Source organism: Euprymna scolopes, chromosome 29, assembly GCF_053919585.1.
Source record: "Euprymna scolopes isolate OS-2025 chromosome 29, ASM5391958v1, whole genome shotgun sequence".
Taxonomy (NCBI): domain Eukaryota; kingdom Metazoa; phylum Mollusca; class Cephalopoda; order Sepiida; family Sepiolidae; genus Euprymna; species Euprymna scolopes.
Window position 1 is genome coordinate 98,835,585 of NC_136510.1, and position 12,508 is coordinate 98,848,092.

General features: G+C 29.5%; 1 protein-coding gene across 1 annotated transcript in view; it reads right to left on the bottom strand.

Annotated features, from left to right (window-relative positions):
- Positions 1-944: 944 nt before the first annotated feature.
- Positions 945-12,508, bottom strand: part of LOC145252796 (26S proteasome non-ATPase regulatory subunit 2-like) — a 74,697-nt gene continuing 63,133 nt past the window's right edge. The window contains exons 19-22 of the mRNA XM_080112743.1: positions 7,815-8,036; positions 5,798-5,916; positions 3,376-3,490; positions 945-1,326 (exon numbers count right to left, since the gene is read on the bottom strand). Of these exons, the coding sequence (XP_079968869.1) occupies positions 1,259-1,326; positions 3,376-3,490; positions 5,798-5,916; positions 7,815-8,036 (524 nt within the window). The 3' untranslated portion in view covers positions 945-1,258. The remainder of the gene's footprint in view (positions 1,327-3,375; positions 3,491-5,797; positions 5,917-7,814; positions 8,037-12,508) is intronic.

Consider the following 12,508-nt stretch of genomic DNA (forward strand, 5'->3'; position numbering starts at 1 on the left):
TTTTGTCTTCCTTTCTATTGGTTCTGAAAAAAAAAAAAAAAAACTTTGCTTTTTCGTCAATGTCCAAGCTGTTGAAAAAGATTCTGTGATCTTAAAAAGGTCCTTCTTAAGATTATTAAAAAAGGATGATTTTCATATGCGTTACAGTTCATCAGATTTTCAAGGTTGGATTTTCATATCTCTCCATCTGTTGAATGGATGTTACTGGCAACGAATACAAATTCCTGGATTGACTTGATGTCATTTTTCAGTTTACTCCTACACAATATGCATTTCAAACAACTATGCATTTCAAACAACTATGCATTTCAAACAACTATGCTACAATTCTTTTCTTACAGATAATTTTTTTATTGAAATTTTGGGCAATTATCATCATGTATAACTTTTTAAAAGACAAAAAAAAAAAATCAATTGTGATAGATAATAAAAAAATTATTTTATATAAAATAAAAAAACTACTTATTTTATATTTCACTTGGGTTAGCGTTGATTCTGTCATGATGAATGCGACCAGACTTATGAGAATGAGGGGGGGGGATCAAGAACTGTAGATAATTACAATATAAATAAATATTTTAATTAATGTTAAAAAAAATATAAAGAATAGGAGCAAGGCATTTGAGAGAGAAGGTAAACTTTATTTAATGAAACAACTAACCTCCTCTACTTTTACGCCTAAACTGTCTATGTTAGTTTCTTAAGACATTGAAATTTGTTTAACATCTTAGCAATGTATGACTCGAAAAAAGAAAAATACATTAGCTTAGATTTTTCAATGTTTTTAAGAAAATAATGGATTTCAGCTAAGTAGCAGTTGTGATATTGGTGGAAATCAACCTTTCTTGTGGGGGGAAAAAAGGGGGCCGCTTTTACTAAAGTAATATGAACACACATCTGATACAAATGTTATACCAAAATAAATGAATGACAAAAAGAAATGATAATGAAAAAGATTTTTTTTAATTTGTTTCTGATTTGAACAATTAGTAACAGTATTTATTTGTGTGTACACGTGTGTGTGTGCTTGTCTGCGTGTGTGTGTGTGTGTGTGTTACTGCAGTCATATGGATGAGCGTTGGAATTGCGGACCAATTCTTGACAGAATGGGGAAACACTGATTTAAAAAAAAAAAAAAAAAAAAAAAAAAAAAAAAAAAAATGGATGTAGTAGCTGAGTTTCATTTTTGGAAGCAGCATCAACGCCATGAGGTCTGCAAGATGATGGTCAAACAGTGACAAGAGAAAAGAAAAATGGACTAAGCTTCATAGTTAGGGTTCTTCCTTAAAATGACAACACCTTCCATAACAGGTGTTAGAGGAATATCTGAAAGGTTAAAGTTAAGGGAAAAAAAACAAGAAATGAACACACGGCAATAAATAACTACACAATTACACTTAACATCATGACACGGAGGAAAAAACAAAATAAAAATAAAAAAATAAAATAAAACTAGACTTAAAATAGAATACATTTTAGAATATCTCTTAACCAATGTCTACATGTCCAATATCACATTCGAGGCTGATTTTTAGTTCACAGCTCCCGAGAAATACCAAAATCTGGCGCTTATCCAGTCCCCCTCCCTCCCCCGAAAAAACAAAACAAAAAAATCTGTATGATATACGTATACATGATGGAAAAAAATATTGTACACCGAGATCAAATAATAATAAATTGATCAAATAGTTTTATTTTTATAAAGAAAATCATTTTAAGAGAACTTGAGTTTTACCTCTCCCATGTTAAGAATAGCTTTCTAAAATGTTTCAAGTTGAAATTATTTAAAGTTATTGTTCCTACAAAATGTTTTCAAAATGGTGTCGTAAGATCGTTGCGATATAATTTGATTTTCTCATTTAAAAATAAAACTACTTGATTAATTTAGATGATTTTTGGTGTATGATATTTTTTTTCTATCAACATTTTTTTTTTTACGTACAGCATACAGATTTTTCTTTATTTTTTTCATGTGGATGGGGGGGGGGGGTTTAATTTGGGACAAGCCCCTAAAAATTCTGTACAGCACTCTTTCAAAACAACTTATTGCATAAAACTTATATTTACTGGTAAAACAAAAATAAAGCAATAAATTTTATCAAGTTAAATCAAATGTTACTTTTTAATATAAACAAATTAGAGAAATAACTTTACTATGCAAAAGAGAAATACCCTGCCCTCACGCTAATGTTTTATATAAAAACATAATATAAAGGGACGATTTGACTTCGAAGTTGACTACTCAAGATATCTACTGAAGATAACAGCCACATTGTCTCCATTCAAGAGGGCTTATCTACAGATAATTTTGACCATGGCTTTTCTCACAAAGGTTGGCCTCAGTATGACTTCCCTATTCAAGGAGGTATGTATCTTTTCAAAGAAAACATTTCTTGGATGATCAGTCTCCAGCCAGAGATATTTTCAATTTTCTTTGTCTCCCACCTTCCATTTTTTCCCACCTCCCTCTCCTATCAACCAATGTTCCCTCCCTTCCATCGTCTAATGTTCCCCCTCCTTCTCCCATCAGACAATCATCCATCACTTGCAACGTCATTTGAATGCACCACCAAAACAGGCTGCACAGCACGTTTACAATCAGACAAGATTTTGTTCAGGTTTGTTTCTTGCCCGTATACATAACTTGCCTCTTGTGCTGAATTCCTCTAATATTAAACAATAAAAATAGAGAAAAAAAACGGGACGATTTATGCATCCGTGACGACGTAAAAATATATTTAAAAAAAAAAAATCACGTAAATTGATCAAGTAGTTTTATTTTTTTAAATGAGAAAATCAAATTTTATGAGTATCCAAGAAATGACTGCCTTGCTCACCATTTTGAAAAAAAAATCTTAAAGAACCCCCCCCCCCAAAAAAAAACAAGGGCGATAACTTAATTCAAACTTGCAAGATTTATGTTGTATAAAGCCTATAAAAACCCATTAACAATGACGTTTTTTATAAAAATAAAACTACTTGACCAATTTGTGATTTTTTTTGAATATGATAATTTTGTTTCGCCATCAGACAATTTTTTTTTTTTTTTTTAATATAGGAGGAATTCTGGACAAAAACCCATAACTTGCATAAACAATTTTTTTTTTCATCTTCACATTTGGCATAATACAGAGTTATTTCTCTTGGTGTCTTTATATTTTTATATGGACCATGTTTATGTGATTGTATAAAAAGGGTTAGCACAAAACACCTCAATTTCCAACAGAAATAGAACATAACTTTATTAAAATGTTTGTGTACCTTGACAAGGGTAAGAATATTACAATAAAATCACATCCTTTTTATCTATTGGAAATCAATGTTTGTGCTCACCCTGTAAAAAAATGGTAAGATTCGTTATAATTTGAAGGATACATTCATCTGTTGCTAATTCAGCTCTTTCTCCATATCCCAACAATACAGGGGTGGTGTGCGTCTGGAAACTGGTTATTGTTTTGGGTTTACCTACTTGACCAACAACATCAACAGCCTAGAAAAAAACGAAAAGAATATAGAAAAATAGAAACTCATTTATAATTAGAATCGTGCTCAAGTTAAAAGTTTATTTTGTACACAGTGTTAGTGTTGAAATATGTAGTGTTTGATGAGAAATTGCTGTATTATAAACTGGTCTTGTGCCAAAGTTTGCTAAAACATGCAGGTTGAATGGCCCATGGGAAGTAGAGTGCTACGGAAGATCAAATAAAAAAAAAAAACAATTTTTTTTTTTTTAAATTGTTTACACGAGGCAGGAGGAGGGGTCATGATGAACTAATGCTAATTATACTAACTCAGCTAGTTCCTACATTCGTTCTTCTCTTACCAAAATACCATATTTATATGGTACTAGATGACCTGCTGGGTCAGTATATGTTAAGGTTAGCTATGGAATAGTGAGTACATTAAATATAACAAAAAATTATGCACGTTTGCGAGTACAACGATGGCCACGACTTTAAACAAAGAAATACATTGCTTAATATCCGGAAACTATTTATTTGCAGAAAATTTAAATGCGATAGTCGTTTTCAGCATAACCAAAATCCTTTAGAAGTCATCATTTTAAAGGAAAACAAAGTAAAAATTTACCAAATCTATTTTTATATTTGCTTAAAAAAGTTACATTATATGCAGTGTTGGTCATCCGAACCTTAAAATTTGTCTGCCTTCACTTTTGCCAAATGGCTTTTCAAACAAGCAAGTGTCACTCTTAAAAATAAAGATCTTATTACAAGTCAACGGCTTTGTTTTTGTAATGTTAAATGTTTTGTGTTTGTTTTAGCGTCTCAAATTGTAGCATAAAAAAATGAATTTAAAAATTGTTAAAAAAAAAAAAAGTATTTTTTCTTTTAACCGTTCGATAATGATTCCAACTTGCAATGAAAAATATAAAATTCGTAAAATGCTATTGAAAAAATGCAAAAGGGATTTAGTTTTGTTTTTATTTGCCTATTTTTAACGCAAAATATTTTTGATTAAAAAAAAACTTTCATGGCTTTGTTTTCATGTAATACGCATGCGCAGAATATTTCAAACCAGATGGACAATTTAAACACATAAGCAAGCTGATCTGAGTTTTATAATTATATAAATTTTCATGAGATATATTCTTCTTCAATCACCATAAGAAATCGTAAACTACTTAAAACCCATATTTTGTTAAAATATGCAATGGGACCCGTTAGGGAAATAGAAATTTTATTTACAAGATAAACATGAAAAAAAAAAAAAAAAAAATGGTGTTAGTAAAATGAAGGTTGTTTTAGGTCAGCAACATGGGATTACTAAGTTTCTGAGATGACATTTTGTTTTGCTTCAAAAGTTAGCCGAGTCATCAACAGCCGGTATATTGCTCTGGTCTTTTCTCTTTTTTTCAATTTTCTTATTTCGTTTTTCCTGGGAAGGAGCCATCCTACAAGATGCTAGATATTAACCCATTATTTAGAGACTCCAACCCAGAGATGATTTTAAGATTCTAACCATCTCTTTAAATGCAATTGTTTGCATCTCTCTTGCACTTGATTTACGGAGTATATTTATTAGGTTTTTTGTTTTTTTAAATTCTTTTTCAGGAACTTCATTGTTGCTATAATTATTGGAATGATGGAGATCTTTCTATTCCGCATTCTTTTAATGTCGCACATAAAAACCTTGGGATTCGTAAACTTTTCCCTCTCAGCTTCGTTTAACCAAGCATCATTCGGAACACTAATTTCTACTAAGGTGGCTTATTTCTCCTTGTCCCATATGACTATCAGGTTTTTAATAGCTGTTTTCTAGGTATCTAGTTGTAGAAATTGCATGATGGTGAATGACTTATTTCCAACTGTTCTTTCTGGTAAACATGTTCCTAGCTGCTACATTTGATATTCAACTTTTTACATAGGGTCCACTAGAAATATTTACACACTCCATTGTGTCACATAATATGGTAGACATTCCCCAGCAGAACCTTACAGTTGGATGTCAGGTGGCTTACACTCTCTACTTCCGTGTGGCAAAACCTGCACTCGTAATTGCTGAGACTACTCGCTTATGTATATGATATCGTGAATACTATACAATCTGCAAAACAATATTTTTATTTAAGACAAAAATATTGATCCATTTTTTTTTTTTTTTTACAGCTACGATGCAATAAAGCATCTAATAGTCCTTTTATGAATATCAATAATCTTCAGGATAATTAATGTAAGGTTTTGCACGATCTATAATCTTCAATTTTGCAGAGAAAATTTTTATTTGACTTTCACTAAATGGAAATCAATTCATAAAAAAAAAATGCACAAATTCTTACCTGTCCAACTCTGACTGATGCATTTATATTCTGTAGTTTTTCATCAAATGTGACGAGCATTCTGGGTTGCAGAGCTGATACTATATGGTACAATACATAATGAGATTTACCTAGGATAACTGAAAATAGAAAATAATGATGGTTAATATTTCAGCTGTTTGGTAGAGTGACTATCACACCCTACCCCTCAAAAGAAATAAAAAAATTAAAAAACAAAAACAATTGCAAATAAAGTTTAGCATCTTCATATAAGATATTGTAAATTGTGTAGACATTATTTGTAAATGTTCATTGTTAATGCTGGCTTGCATATTAACAACTAATCAAAAATTACTAGCAGTCATAACAATTAAAAAATACAACAAAGTAAACTAATAACGTTCAAGTTTTTAAATCCTTTTAATTAGCATGGGCTTTGTAGCAACAGTAATAAAAAAAATGAACCCCTTAAAATGTCAAAAAAGAACATTAATGACAGAGATACATTAATTTGGTTTTGTATTTAATAGCAAAACAAACCTTTTCGGTTTATTTTATGTCAAAACTAAGTTTTGACATAAAATAAACCGAAAACTAAGTTTTGACATAAAATAAACCGAAAAGGTTTGTTTTGCTATTAAATACAAAACCAAATTAATGTATCTCTGTCATTAATGTTCTTTTTTGACATTTTAAGGGGTTCATTTTTTTTTTATTACTGTTCATTTTTTTATTACTGTATACCTATCAAACAATTTGTTTTGTGGCATATCAACTCTTTTCAGTTATTTAATCCAAATTCCATTTATTTAGTAAAAGCTTTTTATATTTAAAGTTGTAAATATTTTCTATTATTTAATAGATTATTATTTGCATATAAATAATTTATACAGTAAATTACTTGCACATATGTTGTAAATAGTCATCAATCTATAAAATAGATTTAATTTAGATATTAGATTGTTGGTTATAAGCCTGCTGACTAAAAAAACAAAAAAAAACCCAACTAAGTTCCATCCTGATGTTATCAAACAACTCTTCCATGGTGCCAACATTTTAGTATCTTTGTCGCACAAGGATGAAATCAACACATTCTAGCATAAAAAGGTGTGCACCATGGTGGCTCATTTCGTTCAATGAATCAGTGGCTTTCGAGTCAAGAGGTTGGCTTACAACTAATTAAACAAAAGTTGCTAGATTTTAGGCACAGAGAGCAAGTTCATATATTTATTAAGACTATTATTGTGTAAATGATGATAAAGATGCTTGAATTTGAATCTGGCATAACTAATTAATTCTTATTAATTTAAGACTGCAACGTTCTTGGCTATTGAATCTTTCATTCAGTATTTGATTCAACACCAGACAAATTGAAAATGCCAAAAAATATGAAAAAGGAAAAAAGTATTTATTTGTACCTATTTACAATGCCTCCCCATGGGACATCAGGGTCATTTTTTAACATGGAGAAAAGGTACAAAAATAAAAAATTGTCTCAGTCATGAAGGACTGCTCCTTCACCGAAAGAGAACAGGAAATGGAAGTGCAGCATCTGAAGAACAGATATTTACTTCAAATTCTGACGAAGTATATCTTCGAAAATTGAATTTTAAAAAAAATGCGTTGTATAGCATTCATTCAGGTTATTTTTAATAATTAAAATATAAACAATGCTTTCTAAGACAAGGACACTTTTTTTATTCACTTAACATAGTCATATTACGCCCTTGACTATTGAATTATTTATCCAGTATTCATTTCAACACCAAATGAATTAAAAACAAAAAAATAAATAAATAAAAAGGTATTTTATTGTATCTTTCTAATGAGGAAGTATATATTTGAAAAAAAAAAAAAAAAAAAAGAAAAAAGAAATGATTAAAACTCAGTATGTATGGCATTCTAATGTCTTATTTTTAATCATTCAAATTATAACTAATTACAGTGCCCACAATGGCATCCATTAAGTACAAATATTAGTAAGCCAAAATCAATTAAAAACACGAACAAAAACAGATAAATAATTGCTTCTACTTACTGTTTTTGACATCAAGGCAAGAAATAAGAACAGAGAGTAATCCAGCCACAGCAACAGGGCTCATAAGGGATCTGTCACTGTGATAAGGGCAGAGAGTAAGGGTCCCTTTGCCTAAATGGGTCAGGCCCTGGGCAAGACGAACCATAAATAAATTGCTGGGGTCTTTTGCATGGTAAACAGCTAATTGGCGTAACATGGCAGCTAAGCGAGCATTCAAGGTACCTGAAATCAAAGAGGAAAGTTAGGGAAATTTTTAACATTCCGAAGTGTTATAAACAGTTAGATCAAATGGGTTTTGGGAAGAAAATTGACAGTTTTTATTGGATAACAACTAAAAAAAAAAAAAAAATTTCATACATTATTGTAAGAATTGAAATATAAAATGAGAATATTCTAAACTAAATTTAAAAATGAATGACAAGTTTAAAAAAATCTTTATTGCATTTAAAGATACAGTATAGGACATAGGTGAAAATTTTAAGAAAAAAAATACATCTTTGATATACTTATTTATCATGCAAAAAATATCCTCACTAAAAATTATCAAATAGACGTTACATTAAAATTATCAAGTAGACGTTACATTAAAATTATCAAGTAGACGTTACATTAAAATTATCAAGTAGACGTTACATTAAAATTATCAAGTAGACGTTACATTAAAATTATCAAGTAGACGTTACATTAAAATTATCAAGTAGACGTTACATTAAAATTATCAAGTAGACGTTACATTAAAATTATCAAGTAGACGTTACATTAAAATTATCAAGTAGACGTTACATTAAAATTATCAAGTAGACGTTACATTAAAATTATCAAGTAGACGTTACATTAAAATTATCAAGTAGACGTTACATTAAAATTATCAAGTAGACGTTACATTAAAATTATCAAGTAGACGTTACATTAAAATTATCAAGTAGACGTTACATTAAAATTATCAAGTAGACGTTACATTAAAATTATCAAGTAGACGTTACATTAAAATTATCAAGTAGACGTTACATTAAAATTATCAAGTAGACGTTACATTAAAATTATCAAGTAGACGTTACATTAAAATTATCAAGTAGACGTTACATTAAAATTATCAAGTAGACGTTACATTAAAATTATCAAGTAGACGTTACATTAAAATTATCAAGTAGACGTTACATTAAAATTATCAAGTAGACGTTACATTAAAATTATCAAGTAGACGTTACATTAAAATTATCAAGTAGACGTTACATTAAAATTATCAAGTAGACGTTACATTAAAATTATCAAGTAGACGTTACATTAAAATTATCAAGTAGACGTTACATTAAAATTATCAAGTAGACGTTACATTAAAATTATCAAGTAGACGTTACATTAAAATTATCAAGTAGACGTTACATTAAAATTATCAAGTAGACGTTACATTAAAATTATCAAGTAGACGTTACATTAAAATTATCAAGTAGACGTTACATTAAAATTATCAAGTAGACGTTACATTAAAATTATCAAGTAGACGTTACATTAAAATTATCAAGTAGACGTTACATTAAAATTATCAAGTAGACGTTACATTAAAATTATCAAGTAGACGTTACATTAAAATTATCAAGTAGACGTTACATTAAAATTATCAAGTAGACGTTACATTAAAATTATCAAGTAGACGTTACATTAAAATTATCAAGTAGACGTTACATTAAAATTATCAAGTAGACGTTACATTAAAATTATCAAGTAGACGTTACATTAAAATTATCAAGTAGACGTTACATTAAAATTATCAAGTAGACGTTACATTAAAAGATAAAAATTGGTTTTATATTTTGCCAATCCAACATTCATCATTACTTAGTTAAATGTCAGACAGACTTATTTCCCTTTGCTTTATTAGATTTATGTTCTTACTAACGGTGGATCGTCAAAATACAATAAAATTTCTTTTATTTTTAATTCAAATTTTACTCGATAAGTTTTACTATTTTTTGTGTAGATACCCCCCCCCCACACTTTTTTTTCCTGTTAGTTTATTTAGAATTGCGATTTCCACTTGTGCCACATACTGTATAAGTACCCACTTAAAAAAATCCATTTACTAAGTCATGGTATCACAGTGCCCATAAAGTCTACACTCAGGATAATCATATTAAAAATGTCATTTGAATAAAAAAAAAAAAAAAAAAAAAAAAAGAAAAAATTGTATTCTCATCTATTTGTCCAGACTTTACAGACATAAGACAAAGTAGTTGTTAATAGTTTCTTACGAAAAAGTATTTGGTAGGTTCGTAATATTTATTACTTGGGAATCAACTTTTATCAAAGATAGTTCAGCAAAAATAATCACAAAAGGTGCCTCCCATTTTAATAAGGAGATGATAATTTACATGTTGTAAAGTTCTTTGATATTTCTTGTTTGAAAAACTTTAAAATTTAAGACAAATAAAACAGATATGTAAATAATTATATAGCTATATAAATAGTGCTCACTAGAGATCGTAATTTAAATTTGTAAAATAATTTTTAAAATACTCAGTAAACAGAAGTAATTAAGATGGATGTCAAATGGGAAACAAAAAAAAAAAAAACTGCATAAAAAAGGTTTTCTTCAAACTTCCATCATTTCTGCGAACCTGTAAGGATGACTGTGTTGAGGGGAAATTAGTCCAACTGAAGGTTTATTCCGATCGTTTTTTTTTGGAAATTAGATTTTTTTTTTAATGTTTTAAGTCAAACATCAATGTTAATTTTATTTTTAATAAAAAAACAAGTTTTTTTTTTCATTTACATTAGACTTTATTAGGCATACAAACAAAAAATGTTAAAATATTTGAACTTTTTATTAGGCATACAAACCAAAAATTTGTTATAATATTTGAACTTTTTAAAAAACTATTACATACATAAAAAATAAATTTTATAAAATACTGACTGGCTTTTTTTATCTGGAATGAGATTTAACGAGATTCCGAATCAATGTTTTAATTTTAAATAAAGTATTTTTTCCTCCATTTCTCACTTTAAGAGTTTTTGAAAATTCGTTCAATCAGGCACACGGATTAGGACAGATGTTTGGCATGCCTATAATGCAGTACCGAACCCTGCTGTGGTAAACCACAGATATAACTTTATTGATCCAGATGATCCTACTATTTACCGAAAACGTGTGGAAGGAAACTGGAGTCTTTGTAAAGTTAAATTCAGGTCCATGAGGGGGACTAGTGATGCAAACTTTAATAGTCAATACAAGAATTCCTCTGGCAGCAGAGAATCAAAGACAATTATTTTGGGAACATCATGTATTGGATACATTTTTTTTTTATGATGTTTGAATTAAAAATAAAATACATGAGGAATGTAAATGAAACTTTCATAACTATATTTATAGATTATGTTTGGTTAAAGAAATTTACAAATTTTATAAAAATTTTATAAAGTATATTGAAAAAAAAAATCTCATTTCCAAAAAAGCCGGTCAGAATAAACCTTCAATTGTTCAAATTTCCTCTCAACACCGTCATCTTTACAGGCTTGTAGAAATGATGGATGTGCAAAGCTTGAAGAAAACTGAAAGAAAATAATTGTGCAACAACGGTTTTTAATATAACATCAGGTTTTTAGAAAAATGCAATAGTACTATTTCTTTTAATATTGTGAAAAACTTACATTTTTTAATACAATGTAAAACATCAAGATTTTAATGGATATATATATAGATTACATGTCTGCAAAAAAATGTTTAAAAATTAATAACTGTAGTTATACAAATTATATAGGATTTTATTGATGAGATAACATTACAGTTTTTAATATTTCAAAGAGAAATATATACATATTTTTTTTATTATTAATACTATGAGCTTAGGTTTTTTTTTAGCATTTTTTCATCTTTTTTATTCTCTTCTTCAACTCATGAACTATGAAGTTATTTCTGTATCAGTGGAATATGGAGAGTACTAAAATGTGATATAGCAAGTAGCTTTCTTTTCTTTCCCCTCTCTATAAGCTGACATCGTTGATGGAGAGAAACACAGAGTTGAAGAGAAAGAAAGAACCTAAGCTAACAAACAGTTAAAGAGTGATGTGTAGGTAAGTGGTCACTGGCATCTTCTATAGACATAAAAGCGAAAATGTGTGTGTGTGTATGTATGTATGTGTGTGTGCACTTTTTCTGTATGTCCGCAAAAGCCTTTTTTCGTCGGCCTTCTCGCTTGGCTCAATCTTTCTTAAAACTTTTTATATCACGTCTAAATCATAATAACTACGACTTAAGAACTGGGGTCGTAGCTATCTTTAATTTGCCTGACTTTTACCAGCTATTTTCAATCGCAGCGTCTTCGAAAAGCGAATGATGGGGCGGGGGAAACAGTAACTGGCTTGCAGCGCAAAACTAGGTCAAACATCATACCACTTAAATTCTTCACACCTGTATATTTCACTTTATAAACCTTAACACGCTTATCAATTCCTCTCCCCTCGTGGCCGAGATGGTTAGGTGCTTGCCTATTTTTCCCCACTTTCACGTCAAGGCTTTGGGGTTCAATCCTAGCTTCCTACCAAAACTTTTTTTTTTCTTGTACACCTCCAAACACCTGGCCAATGCAGGGTACCCCTAGCTAGTATCTATATATATAAAAGGCAAAATGTGTGTGACCATTTCGTGTATGTCTTCAAAAGGCTTTTCTCGCATACGGTTCCGGGGGTTTTACGAT